Source organism: Opisthocomus hoazin, chromosome 3, assembly GCF_030867145.1.
Source record: "Opisthocomus hoazin isolate bOpiHoa1 chromosome 3, bOpiHoa1.hap1, whole genome shotgun sequence".
Classification (NCBI taxonomy): domain Eukaryota; kingdom Metazoa; phylum Chordata; class Aves; order Opisthocomiformes; family Opisthocomidae; genus Opisthocomus; species Opisthocomus hoazin.
In genome coordinates this window covers 87,845,733-87,863,203 of record NC_134416.1, presented here as the reverse complement: position 1 = coordinate 87,863,203, position 17,471 = coordinate 87,845,733, and the positions used below count along the sequence as shown (strand labels likewise).

General features: G+C 38.9%; 1 protein-coding gene across 1 annotated transcript in view; it reads right to left on the bottom strand.

Moving 5' to 3' along the window:
- Window positions 1-17,471, bottom strand: part of LOC142360939 (uncharacterized) — a 107,351-nt gene extending 89,880 nt beyond the window's left edge. Inside the window, exons 1-5 of the mRNA XM_075417262.1 lie at window positions 17,454-17,471; window positions 17,295-17,385; window positions 12,645-12,806; window positions 4,807-4,895; window positions 282-421 (exon numbers count right to left, since the gene is read on the bottom strand). Coding sequence (XP_075273377.1) covers window positions 282-421; window positions 4,807-4,895; window positions 12,645-12,806; window positions 17,295-17,385; window positions 17,454-17,471 — 500 coding nt within the window. The remainder of the gene's footprint in view (window positions 1-281; window positions 422-4,806; window positions 4,896-12,644; window positions 12,807-17,294; window positions 17,386-17,453) is intronic.

Here is a 17,471-nt window from a genome sequence, read left to right as displayed (position 1 = left end):
GGGCAACAGTGACCAAAAAGCAGAAAATAAAATACTTCATATTTACACAAATAAATAGCACACACTCACAGAAGAATGAGCTCTGTGGAAAAATAGTATGTGCTATCATATCATAACATGCATGCACAAAGGGGACAAACTGACATTGCTCAGGTAACTGTCAACCTTTGTGTTGGATCTGGAGCCTCATAACATTCATCTGAATGTAGATAGCTCCATAATACAAGAATAAGAAGACATGCATTTGGGTTGTGAAATTATTTGATGCTGAGATTGCTTACCACACAGAAAACATATAGTTTTCTAACTCCTCCAAGCAATAATTGCTCTTTACAGATGCTTTCCCTTCCTCCACGCTTTCATTGCTGCCAGGACCTGATTTTTCTTGATAACACTGGTCAGGTGGGCTATTCCAGCTGATCTTTAAATGAAAAGAAAAACCATGTTAGAATAGTAAGGCAATTAGCTGGGCACAGCTAGCAAAGCAAGAGCTGCCAGTTTCACCCTGTTTTGAACTTCTAACTCTGTTTTACTCCTCACTCTAAAACAAACCTGGAAAACAGCACTGGCAAAGCTGGCTCAAGACGCTTAAGAAAAGACTAGCATAACATAGCATAGATAATTTCAGCTGGAAGAGACCTACAATGATCATCTGGTCCAACTGCCTGACCAGTTCAGGGCTGACCAAAAACTAAAGCATGATGTTGAGGTCATTATCCAAATGCCTCAAACACTGACAGGCTCGGGGCATCAGCCAGCTCTCTAGGAAACCGGTTCCAGTGTTTGACCGCCCTGTTGGTAAAGAAATGCTTCCTTCTGTCCAGTCTAGATCTCCCCTGACATAGCTTTGAGCCATTCCCACACGTCCTGTCACTGGATCCCAGAGCTCTGCACCTCCCTTCCCACTTCCCCTCCTCAGGAAGCCGGAGAGAGCAATGCCATCACCCCTCAGCTTCTTTCTCTCCATACTGGACAAACTCAGTGTCTTCAGCTGCTCCTCATAGGACATGCCTTCCAGCCCTCTCACCTGCTTTGTTGCCCTCCTCTGGACACATTCAAGGACTTTAACAATTCTTAAATTGTGGGGCCCAGAACAGCACACAGACTATTGTTCAGTTAATTGATTAATGTTCCTAAAAGTCTGTGGTTTGACAAGCCATCTCAAGGAGAAGTAAGCTCGTGCTGACACCAGAAGACGTCATCCAGCCCTCCTCTACCTGCTCACTTTTTCCTGTGTTGCACACCGCACTCAGGTCAGCACAAAAATTTGGATATCCACGTAGTTAAACATATGGAGGGAACTGATCTGGGAAAGGAATTAATGCTGTTTGGCCTATTTCTTTTCTTTTCCTTTTATTAACTGGGTTAGCTCTCAGCTGGACCCATTCTGATCCAGGCTACCCTACACTGGTGCCAGCACAAGGGAGGAGAGAAACAGTACTGCATCCTTCAGCGCCGGTGACAGTTTATGCTGAATTAAACTAGTACTTGAGCTACAGAGTACAGAATGCTCACCTGTGCTCATCTCTGGAACAGTAATTTTGCACTCATGGGGCCCGATTCAGCACTGGCATCACCTCTCGCTGGAGCAGCCAGCAGGTTCCTCTCATGCTTGGCATGGTCGCCCCCAGACAGAGAGCCAAATCTCACGTCCACCAAGAGACACAGCGAGGTCATAACTTACCAAACAGACATCCGCAGGTGACTTTGTGAAGCTATCTATTAATACCTTCCTAGGCATAATACCAAACTCTGTGAAGGGTTTGTTAACATTTAGTGAACAAACTCACAGACAACAAAGGGATGGAAGTTTAAACCTGTTATGTTTGAACTAGAAACAGGGCTCCCTTTTTGTTCTTTCTTTTAGACAGGGAGACAGAAAACCTACTGTTTAGAGGTAACTGCAAAGGAAAATTTTGGTTCTCCATCCTTTGATGCTGATTTTATGGAGAAAGTGGTTGAAATTTTCTAACCTATACTAGAAGCTAACCTAAAAGATTTAAGATCCTTTTTGATTTTTGCATTTGTGAAATCCGTAATGAACAAAACATCCAAGTTTATTCTGTAGATGTAAAAAATCTCAGAGTTTCCAGGTAACAGAGCACTGGCATGAGATGTAGTCACATTACTGTATATTTTGTTATTTATTTTTTTTAACTCAGTAAACCATTTTGCTCTAAAAGGCAAATTTGTGTTCTGAAGCTTGGATTACATGCACTTCATCCACAATTTGAATATTAATTTAAGGCTCATGTACATAACAGATAGAGGTTCATATCCATACCCGCATAATGCTAACGTGGCTAACAGTGAACATGATACAATCATCATATTTTCAACGGTCATTAGAATAGCTGCTACAAGCAATGGAATATACTGTCAAAAAGCGATTCTACGTAAACATGACTAGTTAAGGCAGAGTAGAAGTGGGCAGCATGCTCAAATTTGTTTTCAAATATTCAGACAGCTACAGACAACATTGCATTACACCTAGCCACATGACTGCCCAACTTAATTCCCTAGAAAAAGTCAACATTTCAGAGTAGGTAGTGTGTGCAAAGTACCTTGCTTGCACTGACTTTGTCTCCATGAAACTGTCCCTGTACAAAGCAGATATAAAAACATTATTTAAGACATAAATCCCAAAGGTGTTAAAGAGTATTATGAATTCATTTCTCCGGGACTGTGTTTGATCTTGCCTGAAGAAAGAAAGCAGAAGCTCAGTTATCTGCATGAGGATGGCATTATGGCCACAGAATATACTTCTCTTAGAAGTCACTGACTGGGAGCATTGCATCCTTCGTAGCCACCATTCAATATCTTGAATACATGCAAAGGTGTGCACACTCATTGCAACAAAAACTAAATTGTCGCTAACGCCCATCACTCAGATGATAGTCAATGGCAGACTATTTGAAACTCCTTAGCATAGATTAATCTGGGGACAGGGGGAGTAAAGCAGTAACACCTTTGGTTTTGCTGATACTTCCTACATTCCCCAAAAAGCTGAGGTCTTTCTGTCTGTTTTTGTTAAAAAAAAAAATCTATTTACAAAAGGAAAAGGGACAGCTGAGGAGAATAATTATCTACATGAACTTCTGTCTTCTACTTTAGGTCTGTTCTTTACATTAGTTTGTAATTGTTTCCAATATATGATTGTTGGGCAAAATTATTTTCGAAGATGGTTTCAGTTCCAGAGATACAAATAGGCCCAAATGGCATAATTCAGACCAAATGACTAAATCTCGAGCATGCTAAAACAAGGATCTCTCTGAACATTAGGGTTCACTCGTCCTATTAGAAAAGAGGGGGTCTTACAACCTTTGAAAGGAGATTTGACATGCTCACATTTCTTTTGTGCAGAAGTATTCCCATAAGAGGCTCAGTTCAGAAATCTATGCACATCAATAAATGTAAGCCTGTGAGTCATCTCACGGAGTCCAAAGGGACTAGACAGTGCTGAATTACCCAAGGGCTTACGCATCTTACTGAAACCAGGTCACTTTCATGTGGCTTTGAGAGCCACCCACAACTGAGGTTCCTGTAAGAGCGTGGCACTTTGTTCAAAGGCAATGTGCTATTAGGGGATTGTAGGAAATGAATTTCACTCTGCCACTCCCATGGGTTGGGTTGCTTTGCCCATTACACCCACTTCACCAGTCCGTAAATTAGTCTTCCTATAGATATAAGGCTACACATACACACACACATAGGTCTGCAGTTACGTTTACATCTAACTCTTGTTTCTCCAAGTTACCCTTACCTCCCTAAAGAAATAAATCACTTGAAAAATTAAGTCATCTAAAATGGAGGGAATTTCCAGTTGGCCAGTCTGTTTTTGCTCGTATGTAGATCATTAGCCTACTAAAGTCAAAGTTGAGATAATAATTCTCAGCTGTTGAGTATTTGTGCCACAGTACATGTACAGGTATAAACACACAGTACACAAGTTTGTGAGTACTCCGAATATTGTGATGACTTTTTTCCATGGGCAATTAAAAGCATTAAAAATGTTTCAGAGTACACCTAGAGCAGGGTGAGACAAATTGCCAGAACGATTAATTTGCATGTTTCTATTTGAGATTACAGTTGAACTGCAGCCATGCTGATCTAAGAAGGGAAGATGAGCAACACTTACAGAGAAAAATTGCATTCGTCATTGGAAAATATCTGAATTAGAACAGATAACACAAGTAGAAGAACTTAGGAATACAGAGACTTCATTGCATCTTATTTCTCAGGATTTACATTAAATCGGAAAGTTCTTTCTTGTAGTATCTCACCCGGAAAGTGTTGTTATGATGCAGCTGTGATTTCATGGTAACTTGTACTGATGACACAATATTTGTTCACAAATTAATTATGTCCTTGACCATGGTACTACAAAGAAGCATACTAAAAGTATCTGATAGTAGGGGTCTTCTGCAGAAGGACATGAGAGCTTGAAGGTTATAGTTGCATAGGAAATCTATCTTGTGTTTAATCATTACTGAAATAACATCATCCTGCAATGCAGCCTCAATCGAGCTGCTGTTGTCCAATTACTGGATGGTCTTTCCTGCTACTCCTTTGAAATTTCTTTGCTAGAGAGATTAGCTACCTATAGATCTATGCTGGAGACTGCAATACTCCTCACCATGTGAAGACTTTTGGTAGCTGTAACAAAATTCATGGTGACAGATTAAAGAAACACAGCAACAACAAGGAGCAAGCCCATGAATCATTCCTGAACTGCACAGGTAGAAACTCTAATGGCTTCACCATGCACTTTAACGGAAATAGTGACGTTTGAACCAGGGCCAGTACCTTGTGATGACCTCCTTGGCCTTCCTTCAGCCAAAACAAGCTGCAGTTCTCATCTGCACTGCCACAGCAATCTTGGTAAAAATCATCCTCTGCAAGAAAAATAAATAAAACATATACTTTTATATCAGTGCATACGATGAAGCTCTGGAAAGAAAGGAGACAGGTTTTGTTCCCTCTTCCACCAAGATCCTGTGTGACTCCCGAACAGGTAATATTTTTCCCTCTGTCCTAGGTATAAATAGGTGGTTACTTCTCTCCTACCTTCCAGAAGTGTTACGATGACAAATGCAGAGACTTCAGATACTGTGATGCTGGAAATAACAAATGCATAGATACAAAGCAAGGAAAAAAAGCAGAAATAAAGAAATAACAGACACAAGAAGAGCAACAATGAAGGCTATTTTAAACACCCCAGAATGTGTTCTTCGGAAAAAAGAAGGTAATTCATTTTCTTCTACGGGCATGGTTGTGAATCAAGCATGAGGCACAGCGATCCGAGGCACAGCGATCCAAAGCACTCCTGTTTTCTAAGCAATGGTTACTCAAGTAGTGTGTCCCTCAAACTCTTGAAAAGAAGTGACCAATGGAGTGAACAAAAATGTATTCCCCCATCACAGGCAGCAGTGGTGTGATGGAAATAAACATCTATATTACACTTTTTAATGTACAGCACATGGAGGATAAGCCAAGAATATGCTTGATGATCGTTTCACTTTTTTTTTTCAGTTACTTCCACTTCACCTCAGTAAGACAGTGAAGTGTACTTAAAATCACAGTGCAGGCAGGATCAGCTTTTAAGTGTTACATTTGTAGACATAAAATACACACACATACAATGTCACAGCTTTGAGCCTGTATGTTTGTGTAAATACCTGTGGATGTCTTTCTTATTTTCTATATATATACGCAAATATAAGCATATATATGCTGAGCATTCATAGTGGATGAGGTATTTACAGGTATTTATGTCATCTGGGGTGAAAGAAGAGGTCTACTGAAATTAGTGAAACTGCATAAAATACAGCTGATGGGTATATCACATGTGTGTACACATGCAGTATAAACAGTTCAAGTTGTTTCCGCATATTCCACATATGCGATACATGGATGAACCCATAAACACATATTAAAATATAAATATACTTTTGTAAAGATGGTTACTCTGGTTTTCTTTGTTCTTTTTTTTTTATTAATTTTGGCGCACTGAAATGGGTTTCCAAATAGCTTTGTTGAAATAATGAAGACTTTGACAATGTTTTTGGAGACAAATGAATAAAGCAGTAATTACCTTGGCCAAAAACATAGCACAATAAAAAGAATACAGAAAACAATAATAGTCTACACTTCAGAAATGGGAGGGAGAAGGAACTCAAGTTTGTTATTTAATCAGGGCATGCTCTTATTATATTTTATTTGTAAGGCTCTGAATGCCCTTTTCTTTCTGTACCAGTGAGCTCATTACTTTAATTCCTCATAGATTTCTCTGAACAATTTTTGCCAAGTAAAAACACAATGTAATTCTTCAATGGCTGTAACAGTAAGAAGCTGCTCAAATTAAAGATCAATAAAAAGTACAGAAAGAATCTGTATGAAAATAAATATATAAAGGAGAAGATGGAAAATGCTTGCAATTAGACAGGATGAAAAATCTAAAAAGAAATTAAATTTAGTTGTAATACATTTCCCATTCTTTTCTTCATGAAAATTACTACTGAAGTGGTTTTTTTTCTGTAATTTAAATGTTAAGCTGCCAGATGTGTGTCTCATGCTTGAAGAGTTGAAGCTTTGCATTATTTAGCATATTAAGATTCACAGAATTTAAAAAAGGTCTCCTTTATTGCCTGGAGGTTCTAATTAAGTAAACCTTAGCCTGGTACATTTAAAACTTGCAATACAAGAGATTTTGCTTCCTTTTTTTTCTCTGCAGCCAAGTCTCATCAATATAATAAATATGGAAAATACTTAAGACGATATAATTTTTCTTTGGCTTGAGGAATTAAACCTATCTATTATTTTAAGAAGTTTTTAATAGAGGCCAGCAATCAGAACGACATTTAAAGACTCCAGTCTACTTTTTAATCATAGGAGTTGCTCTTACTTAGTGAGGGGAAACATGTCTTATAAAACTGAGCTACGTAGGAATTGTTTCTTCCACATGCAGAAAACAAAGCAGTTCTGAAAAAGAAACAAGAAACACACAGTTCTTTATTATTAAATTGCATTTTACTTTTTTATAGCTTTTTATAATTGACCACAGAAAACTAATAAAGCATTAATTAGCTGCACTATCAGCAATTTGTTCATTGAAGGAGTTGGGATAGCTGTATCAGAAACTGTAATAACATCAAAATTCCTTTGACATACATACCCATAAATCATGCCTTAAATACTGTTATTTTTGCCATTTTAGAAAATGTCAAAGGTGTCAACTTTGTCCAGGTATAGCACTTAGAAGTGACTATTTTAGTAAATTGACTCAAAATACATTTTGTTCCCTGACAGGGGAACATAATACCATTCATGATAAAAATGAACAGTTTGAGGAGGAGAAAATAGCATGAAGAATGATAAAAGACTGGCATCATAGCTATGATAAAGGTACAATGGCAGGTGTGAAATGTCTATTAATAAGCTTATTTGAAAGTCAGCAAATATACGCATAAGAGCAGGAAAATGTGATTACACCAGGGCCTAGAAAAGACAATAGAATTTTTAATCCAGTGCTATAAATCTGTGACCAGGTATTAATAAGAAATCCAACAGAATAGTTTTCTTGCTGTACATTTCTATAAGACAAATAGAAAAAAATGAGCAGTATTTTTACCCACCATTATGGAATGGGCATGGTAATAATCTGGTAATGCCCGGATTTGGGAAAGTATGGTGAGATGAAGTTTGTTTCCACCTTTGACAATGCTGACAGCAGTCTTATTTCTTGGCAATATAAAGTCCCAACAAAACAGTTTAGATGCTACAGAGCTCACACTTAATGTGGTATATAAAGAAAGCGGCACCTGTCCTTGAGTTCAGCTGGGACCTACATTTTTAAAACAGGCTGGAAAAAGATTGGAAACTGAAATGTTAGTGCTACTCCATTACCTTTCTCAGCATCAGCCTGCTTGGGGCAATAGCTGAGAGTAGTAGCATGACCGTTAATAATGGAGGGTGTCTTACTGCTTCTTAACCCTTTTAGAGTACAACGTAACCTTTTTTATCCTCTGCATTCAGTCTGGAAGTTGTCCTCTTTGATTATGTTTTCTGTAACAAGTACTGTGGGGCAACACGACTGGGTCTGTGGAATGAAACCAGCAATTCAGATGACACCGCTCAACACGTGGGACCCCGCTGTGTGTAGAAGAATTTACGTCAGACTGGCTCTAGTCTGCTCCTGGGAACTGATGGCCCATTAATACCCGATACACACACCTAAGGTGCATCCTATTGCTTAGCTTCACCCTAAACAAGTCCAGTGCTTGTCCTCCGAGACCACTCTACAATGAGGACCAGAGAGCAGCAACTGGGGAAGGGCATTCACTTCAGAAGTGCCCTAAAAATCTAAACTCTGATGTAGATACACCCTTTGTGAACTAGGGTTAGAAAGGGATGGGAAACAGATTCTCTGTGACATGAAACTTTCACAGGCTCTATATAAAGCTGATTCTATGAAATCTTCATATATTCAGGGAGAGGAAAAAAGAGAAGATTTTTTTAAAATACAGACAAAAAGAAACAGCACAACTAGGAAACTACATCGGTTTGGTGGGAAATACTGCTGACACAGAGAGGCAAAGTAGAGAAGGATGAAGTGCACTCCCTTCTGATTGCTGCAACCTCTTTCAGTCGGGGGAAAGGATTTTAGAGTAGTGCCATCCATAAGTGGGACAGCACACAAAGAGATCACCAGCTTGGTTATATTACAGAGAGGAAAATCTGGACTCGCTCCCTAGTAATACCCCAGCGTGTGGGAAATCAGTGTGGTAAGAGTCAGAAAAGAGAAGAATTTAGATTACATCGATTGCACAACTGTAAGCAGGAGCTGAAATTTATCCTATTTGCAAGAATCAACCCAATCCTTTATAGACTTCTGCTCAGAGGATAAAAAGGCCAGGGGAGAAAGAGAAGGTTCAGCCATCTGAGGCTCTGCCTCTGAGGTTCTACCTGTAGAAGCATTGAAGGGCAAGCAATCTTTATTTTAAAACATCACTTTGTTCCCTTTAAAGTGGTTCCCATGATGAACCACCGACGACAACAGCTTTGAGGTTTTTGGTTTAGGTAATCATTTTTGCATCCGTATACGACTGTTATGTACAAGAAAACAATGTGTCAGAATGAGACCCTCATTGCAATATAAGGACAAATATTGCAAGAAAATCTCGCTAGTTTTCATGAAGTTGTATCAGAAGTGGCTGTGAGCATAAATATAATCCTTTCAACAAAACCATTTCTCGTCTACACAAGCATATTTTAACAAATTAAAATTTTCTCTCTAAAGGTAATGAAAAAATTAGAATGAAGCTGCCTTTTCTTTGGTATTTTGAAATGGAGGTGGCTTCTTACTATGCTTTGAACAAATTTGAGTGTTATCTGCTAGTGTACCAACTCCTTAGTTAGCCTGATGCCTTTGTTGCTTAGGCGTTATTCTGAAGCTTTGTTCATACAGAAATGTTTTTTGAGGTCACACAAGGGCACAATTCACTTCCCAAAGTTTTTCCACAGACGCAGAGAGAGTTTTGAATTGAAGATCTTAAATATGATCAATACTTAACACTCAATTTTCAATATTCAGTTTATTTTAGAAGGTAGACATTGAGCAAAAGAATCCTTCTGAGCTGGTATGTTTGAAAATCATGGGCTAAAAAATTGCCCTCTGTGTGCCATACACATGTGATAGAGCAGAGGTTTGAAGGAACAACCGAAGCAGTGTCAAACCCCAAAAATGGACAGAATGCAAGCTGCTTGTAACAGGGTGACTAACAATATTTATGAGAAATTTTTTATGTATTTCCAGGGTTTTTACTACAGTACATGCATAACTGGGGGCTTTGAAAAAAGAAATCGTGCTTCATATGAGAGGAAAGCTGAGGAGCAGCTGCCTGCTGGGGTGAGTGTTGGTGTGGAGGAAAATACAGGCACGGTTGAAGCTCCAAATTAAATATCAGTTATAGTACAAATCCTAGCTTACATGTGGTTCTGCAGAAAATATCTGGGGATTTCAAAATGAAGCTTTTTTTCCCTCCCTAATTCTGAGTGCAGATAGTGAGTTTAGTGGTTACATTACTGACAGTGTTTCGTCACAGAAAAACTGTGCTTTAGTGACATGTCTTTTGAAAACAAAATTTTGCCTTAGGTTAACAACTAAAAGATTTAGCAAGTACCAGGAACTGAGCTCATTGAAAACCTTCTGTCGTCTTGTGAATAAAGATATACAAAAATGTTTTTCACCTAATTCAAATCCATGGATGCTTTTGCAGATCCACTTGTAGCTCGGGTAGACTCCCCGTTATACAAGATTTGTTTTTCAAATCCTAGGTAGACTGTAGTATTATCTCTTAGAGTATACTGAATCAGGTCCTCTGATGATGCAAAAAGATGACCTTTGATTCTAACCTTGCTTTGATAAAAGTTGTAGCAATTCAGTACCGTTCAAAATCAGGCCACTTCTGTAACCGCATTGTTTCAGGGTATTTGTAAGACACATTCCTGGATTGAAAATGTGGGCTTTAAAATGCTTTGTCTGGCATTGTTTCTCTGCCAAACTCCACCTAAATAATTTGAATAAAAATTCAACATAGTAGTTTTAGACCTAGATAAGCATAAAGGAAGAAGGAATGGCTGTCTACCTGTGCCAACTAATAACTGGGTTTTGAGACGTGTCCTAAAGATGGAAACATCCAACTGTTGGCAAGGAAAAGAAATCACAAAAAAATTTTAAATGCATATATCAAATACTACTAAATGTCATTTAAAACAGCTTTTGTTCATGCAGGTTATTCATGTTTTAAATACTGTGAGCATTCTAAGTTACTTTGCACAACTAATATTGGGGAAATTCATTAAATCACCTTCAAAGTAGATTCCACTAATGTAAAAGTTGGAAAAAATTTATAAGCTAGGGCTGTGATTACATTCTTGGAAGGATCAACATCTAGAAAAGACATGTTAATGAAGTGTTGGTCTTATTAGGAGGTTTACTGAGAACCCTTGAAAGACTGGAAATTTTTACTACTTTTTTATGTAACACTCAAACTTTTGTCACCAATATCATTTAACAAAAGTTGACACCAGATCTGTATTCTGCTTCTTAGGCTTCTATGATGGTCAGCATTGATACTCGGCATTTATGAACCCTCACTAAGCAATGACATACTAGCTCCTATCTCTACTTTTTCCTGCTTAACATGCAATATTCAACAAATGTACCTATAATAACAGATGTATAGTCCTAGCCTTCTTGGGCAGTCAACAGAGAAGGACAGTTCCAAAGAAATGGTTTTTGAACTACATTTCATGGACTGCTGTAAAAGGAAAGATGATGTGTCAGTTGTCTTCAAATCAGTGTCCAAAATTCTACTGCATAATTTCAGGGAGACCACAGACTTGAAGACAACCAGAAACTAACCGTTTACACAGAGAAGAGGTAGCTATCAGACCTCAGGTAGCTATCTCTTACCTAATATTTTTCAGTTCGATGTCTAAATGTGACCTCCTAGTACAGAAGGAGAGTCACACTTTCCCTTCAAAAGGGTGAATCAATTTATTTTCATTAGTGCTTTTCGCTCTCTCTAGATACAGGAAGACAGAGTGAGAATCACCTTTTCCCTACAATGAAAGCTGACCCTTGCCTTGTTTGTGGTGAGTGGGAGACTCACGAGTGACAGTAGATCTCAGGTTGGCTCCTGATGCCCTCTTCACTGCCTCAGCTATTCAATCTGCCTGTTCATCCTAAACATCCATACCGTGACCAGGAGGGCTGGCTGGCACCTGGGACACGTGCATGAATGCGAGCACAAAGGAGAGCATGGGCAGCAGTGGTCTCTTCTCCTGCACAGCCATTTTGCTATCACAAGACAGAGAGCACAAATCACTACCTGGGTTATTAAGGGGGAATGGCTGTCTATAACCTTGGTACCTTCACACTCCTGTCTTGTGGTAAATCTGCCTCTGGCCATCATAGTGGTATCTGAGTTAGGGACAGGACCTAGGTGTTATGTTACTCAATTCTTAGACACATACGTTATACTTAGGATTTAAAAAAAAAAAAAAAAAAAAAAAAAAAACCAAACCAACAAAACAACCAAGAAAAGAAACAAAACAGGCTCTGCCTTCAAAAGAAACCCCACATCCCAGAAGCAAACACTACTTGATGTTATTGCAGACAGGCAGTCTTACACAATTTAGCTCAGCACAATTAACAAAGGATATTGCTATTAACATACTGCAGGAAGAAAAAATACTTCCCGAGCACCTAACAGCAACATGTTGTGATCCAAGAGTATAAATGACCAAATAAAACGAAAGGATGTAAAAATGTCACGGAAACACCAGCCATAATCTAACGTTGTCAGTGCACTCCACACACACCTTGTAATTGCTAACACATTTGGCCTACAAATACTTTTTAGACAGGGGAGCCCACCACTTCTGTACCTTTTCACCTAAGCTGCTTTTGATCCCTCACAATTGATTTAAACTCTTCCATCGCTTCCTTTGCCTAGTGAAATAATGAGGAGATGATATCGCAGGGTGAGGGGAAAGGGAGATGGGGGTATTTACAAACATGCTATGCAGATCTATGTGCAAAATTTCAGTAAAATACATAACGCAATAAAAGTCCTAACCTGCTGGAAGCATTTTAAGCTCTTCTCTTTTCCTCCCAGCTTCTTCTGACACACACGCTCCTCCTCCTTTCGCGGCATTAAACTGCTTTTCCACTTCCTTTACAACAGTGGGAATACTTCCCTTATGGGTGTCAGGATCTTTTGGGGAGGTCAGAGGTTGCCCTGCAGAGGAAATGACAAGCTGTGAAATGTAAAAGAACAATTCCTTCCACATGTTCCCTTGCTCCGGGAGCAGTAAGGGGTTGTCGGTTAGCATCACGATGGGATGGGCCAGGCCTTTGCCTAGCAGTCCTGTCAAAACTAATTTACAATTAAAGACCCACGCAACTGTTTAAAGCTTTACAACTCTGGCAAGTTTCAAGGACTGCCGAAACCAAGTGATACAAAACAACCTTATTTTTAACAGGCAGGCAGACAGAAGGAAGACAGACCGAAATAATGTTCTAAATTGTACAGTAAGCAGATAAATTACATACAGAGGGATGATTTTCTGGTATAATATTTATTTCTGTTATAAGCTCATAGTTTGGGAACTAAAAAATTTCAGCTGCTCTAATTTTTCTTCTGGTTGATGCATACGACACGAGACGTGCTGCTGTTGAACAGAAAACATTGTAGGGGCGGGGAAAATAAAGTTTAGGAAAAAAATGAGCTATTTGTTCATTGTAACAAAATAAGTGTCCTTAAAACAATATTCAGACTGCTAAGTCGCTTTTTTTCTCTACACTCCTGAAGTATAGTAGAGCAGGGGGGAATGACGGACAAGCAAACTTTCTGGAAGCATGATGTTACAGACACGTAGAAAATCTGCACGTAGGTGCTTACTCCAAAGACAGCTGAGGTATTGGGAGTCTTTCTACACGACATATCTACCCAGCAAAACAGTAGCCACAAAAACCTCTGCTAGCCAGACACTGGGAGCAGTGTAGCCGTGCTAACACAACTCTGTACCCAGGCTAATACAGCCTGTGTCACAGCTCTACTACAGAAACATCATCCTGCTGCTGCTAGCAAATTGGCCTAGCTACCTTCAGACACTTTCCTTGAAAATCTTGGCTGATAATGCCACTCCTCTGACACAGCCAGGCTAAGCAAAAACTCCTATCTTGATTTCACACTGTAGCGTTTGCGGTAAATTCTGCTTAAAAAGACGTACAATTGATCATGACTATTTAGGTACAGGTAATCTGACAAAAAACTGCACTCAGTTTAGCACTAAAAAACCACATTGTTTCAGTGTCTTAATCCTCCTCAGCGACTCTTTCACCTTCTCCCTTGTAAGCACCATTTCTAGGTCTTGAGTGCACATCATTATATGCTAGAACTGTGCTGACCACAACTTCAGGACTTCAAACTGGCCAACATTAAAGAGGTGTGAGTCACTAAAATGAAAAAGGTTGTCCTTTGGTTCTACAAACTATAGAGGATAAACTCATCCCTGGTTTTCTATTTGCCTATTTTGAGAACCCTTTCTGATGGGCACAAATATGTGTTTGCACGCCAAGTCAGACGAACAGCACAGACATAAGAGTAAGCATTTAGAAGAATGTTCCCAACAAGTGCAGACTAACACTTCCCAGATGAGCCCGAGACTGACCTATGAGTGTTTGAACTGGAGAACAAATATATGAGTGCTGTGCAGGTACTTTTTGAGGATGAAAGAGTTGCCACTTTTAAAAAAGACTCAGTTACACTGACATTTTGAAGGTGCGACTCCCTTCTTCTACGGACTCTGAAGTCAAAGGGAATCTTGCTGTGGATTTCACAGTGAGAAAGAGTGCTTTCTTGAAGAATTTGTACATTTAGTGTTTTATATCGAGATTCACATTTCTGAAGTTGTCAAGCATTTAAGAGACTGGGTTATTTAGATCCAAGCCTATCAAGGCAACGTTTCTGATAGTTGTACGTAATATTCCTACCTATGCTACTTCTATTAGAATTGTTACCAACTTCCACACAACAATGACAAATTCTAGGGAGAAATTGTCGTTTGTTTACTGTCAGGGACTGTTGATCCCTTAAGGGGGCAACAGATCAACAACAGAGGCTTTTCTTAAAATAACAAAGGATATCGTCATGAAAGCAGAAGCTGTCTTCTTCCATGAACCTCTCATGGAATACCACTTCAAAAGAATGGAGAAAAGATTTGGTTTGGACTAAGAGGTGCACTAGATCTGATAAAGTGCATCTGTGACTTACAAAGGAGGTAGAATGGGAGGTATTAGATTGCATTCCACTGCATTGTACTCTGGAAGAGAGATCCTGTGCGGCAGGGATGAGCCATACCTAGCCCAACACAGAGCCATGGTTTAAAAGAATAATGTAACCTGGAGTTAATGGAAAGAATATGAAGGTTCTGTCTCAAACTTCTAAAACCAAGACAAATTTGAAGTGGAGGTTAAAACACCATCTCCTAACCTGCTCTATTTTGCTTATATGGTGCAGCACCACATATGGTATTGATATGTAAGATCACTCACTATTTAGACTACTGCAGTAGAGTGAGTTATACAGCACCAGTCTTCATTTAGACTGTTCTTGCTTTCTCTGGTTTGTGTCTCAACCTTAATGTCACTTTAACAGAGCTTTTTTTCCCCCCTTCTTTTGGTGGTTTAACAGATATAATATAGTACTTATAGAGCATATCAATGTGCAACAGCTTGCCACAGATCATAAACACATTTTTCGGTTAGAAATGTTGAAGTCATGATTTTCACCACGTGATCTCCAGTTCCCTAAGGTTTGCTCCTTTAATTGTAAATAGCCAGAGAGTCATCAAGCTAGCATTTAATAAACTTTTAATTTGAAATGGATTACCACATGTTGTGTTTGTTTACCCATTATTAAATCTCTTAGCAACATATCACCAGCAGAAACAGCATACTGTAGCACTGCATAGATACATTAAAAAACAAACCCATGGGGGATATTAGCAGCTAATAATATCTTTAAAGAAGGCTCCAAGAAAAATAAATAAATATAAACAATATAAAAAAATACTCTGAGAAATTTTGTTAGTGCAAATCCGTTTGGCATGGAAATTGCAGATCTTCCATGATCAGCTTATTAGCATATTTCAGAAATCTGCATGCAAAATAGGACATACACTAATGTTCTTTCTCAGTCCTTATAAATACATCTTTCTGGACTTCTCAAACTGAGAAGCACAAGTTTTTCCGTGTGTTTCCAGAAGTGTGACCTATTTAGTTGCAGCTTCTCTGCATGTGTATGTGTCTGTGTGCACGTGGAGACTGATAGTAGAACCAAACAAAGGTAAGGACAAGCTTGATTTGTTAAGAGTTTGTCCATAACTCTTCACTGTTGAGAAAGACTGGCTGTAACTCCACCTTTTGGATACGCTATTCATGGTTTTGTGCTGCATCTAGAAGCACCTTAGCAGATATATAGAAAATTTCCAGCAAAAAGGACCTTACTCCTCAGTACAAAGTATGTTTACATCTCCCTGCTTCTGGTATCAGGGTGGTTATATAAAAGCCTTTTGATCACAGTGTAGTTGCTGCTTACCCTAAAAGTGGGACAGGGAAAACCTCATTTTCTTTATCATCTCCTAAACCACCACTCACTGTCTGAAAAATACTTCTACTGGTCCCTTTTCATATTACACTTCTGACCTGAGCTGCTCATTTGCCATGCTAAATGATCAACATTCATCTGCTCGCTTTCCTTCCTTCGAATATCCTCCTCTTTCTCCTTCCTTGTCTTCTACTGTGCATCACTGCTGCTGTTCTCAAATGCCCAAGGAACGTCTGTCCTGAAGAACTAAAGCTCTGTTTCAGATCTGAGTGTAATATTCACACAGACACTACAACCTGTGGGTTGGCTGCATCCTTCAGCTCTTTAAACAAGAGGGAATATAGGAATGTCTGTATACTAGCAAAGAGTTCTTTTTCTTCATGGCAGTCAGATCCCACACGCTGAAAAAGAAAAAGCAACGGCAGAGTCGTGCCATTCTTCTCATTCCTGGATTTCTAACTGGAAAGGAGCAATTTCTGAATCAATTGTACCTTCAATGTAGCTACATCTGGAGACCTACAGAGGTCAGGGAGGATGCTCAGTCTAAAACCAATATTCAGTGATTTTTTTAAGAAAGCTTCTGGGGAGGTCTGCTGCACATAAGCAAATGACAATTTCTCTTTCCTACGGGTTATCGCTTGATTGAATCTTAATGGACTTTCATAGGAGTAGCAGAAGGCATGCCTTTGATTCCAGAGCTATCTCCCTGTCAAATTTGAAGTCCCTGTTCTATCCCAGGGAGGTGCTACATTTCTTCCAGAAACACATAGACAAAAAAAGGTATCTTTTTAATTTCTTCCTGTAAGCTTGATTTCATAAGCCACTGAAGTTTTATCATTGCGACTTTCCAAGCATTATTCAGCCTCAAGCAGAGGCCAGCATGGAAAGTTTCAACCTCAACAACAAGGCTGGTTTAAATTGTTCACAACTAAAAACATAGTTAAGCAATATTAATAAAAAGAATCACAGTATTTGTGCTATAACTCATGTTGGACCAATATCTGAATGAGGAAAATCAGCTTAACGAAAACAATAATGACTTGCCAACATTGAAATGAAACTATGGGTTGCTCCAACAAAAACCTGAATATAAACATGAAAGATTGAATGCATCACCTTGTGGTGCAGACTGTTCAACATTCTCTGATACACCATTCTTTTCAGCAATGCTTGAATGCATGAGAAGTTCAGGTGGCAGTTTAATTATCTATTAAGAAAAAAAAAAAAACAAACATGAACATAAGCAGTTCCGTATTCCGCAAAGATAGAACATACTTGTTTGTAACTATTCAT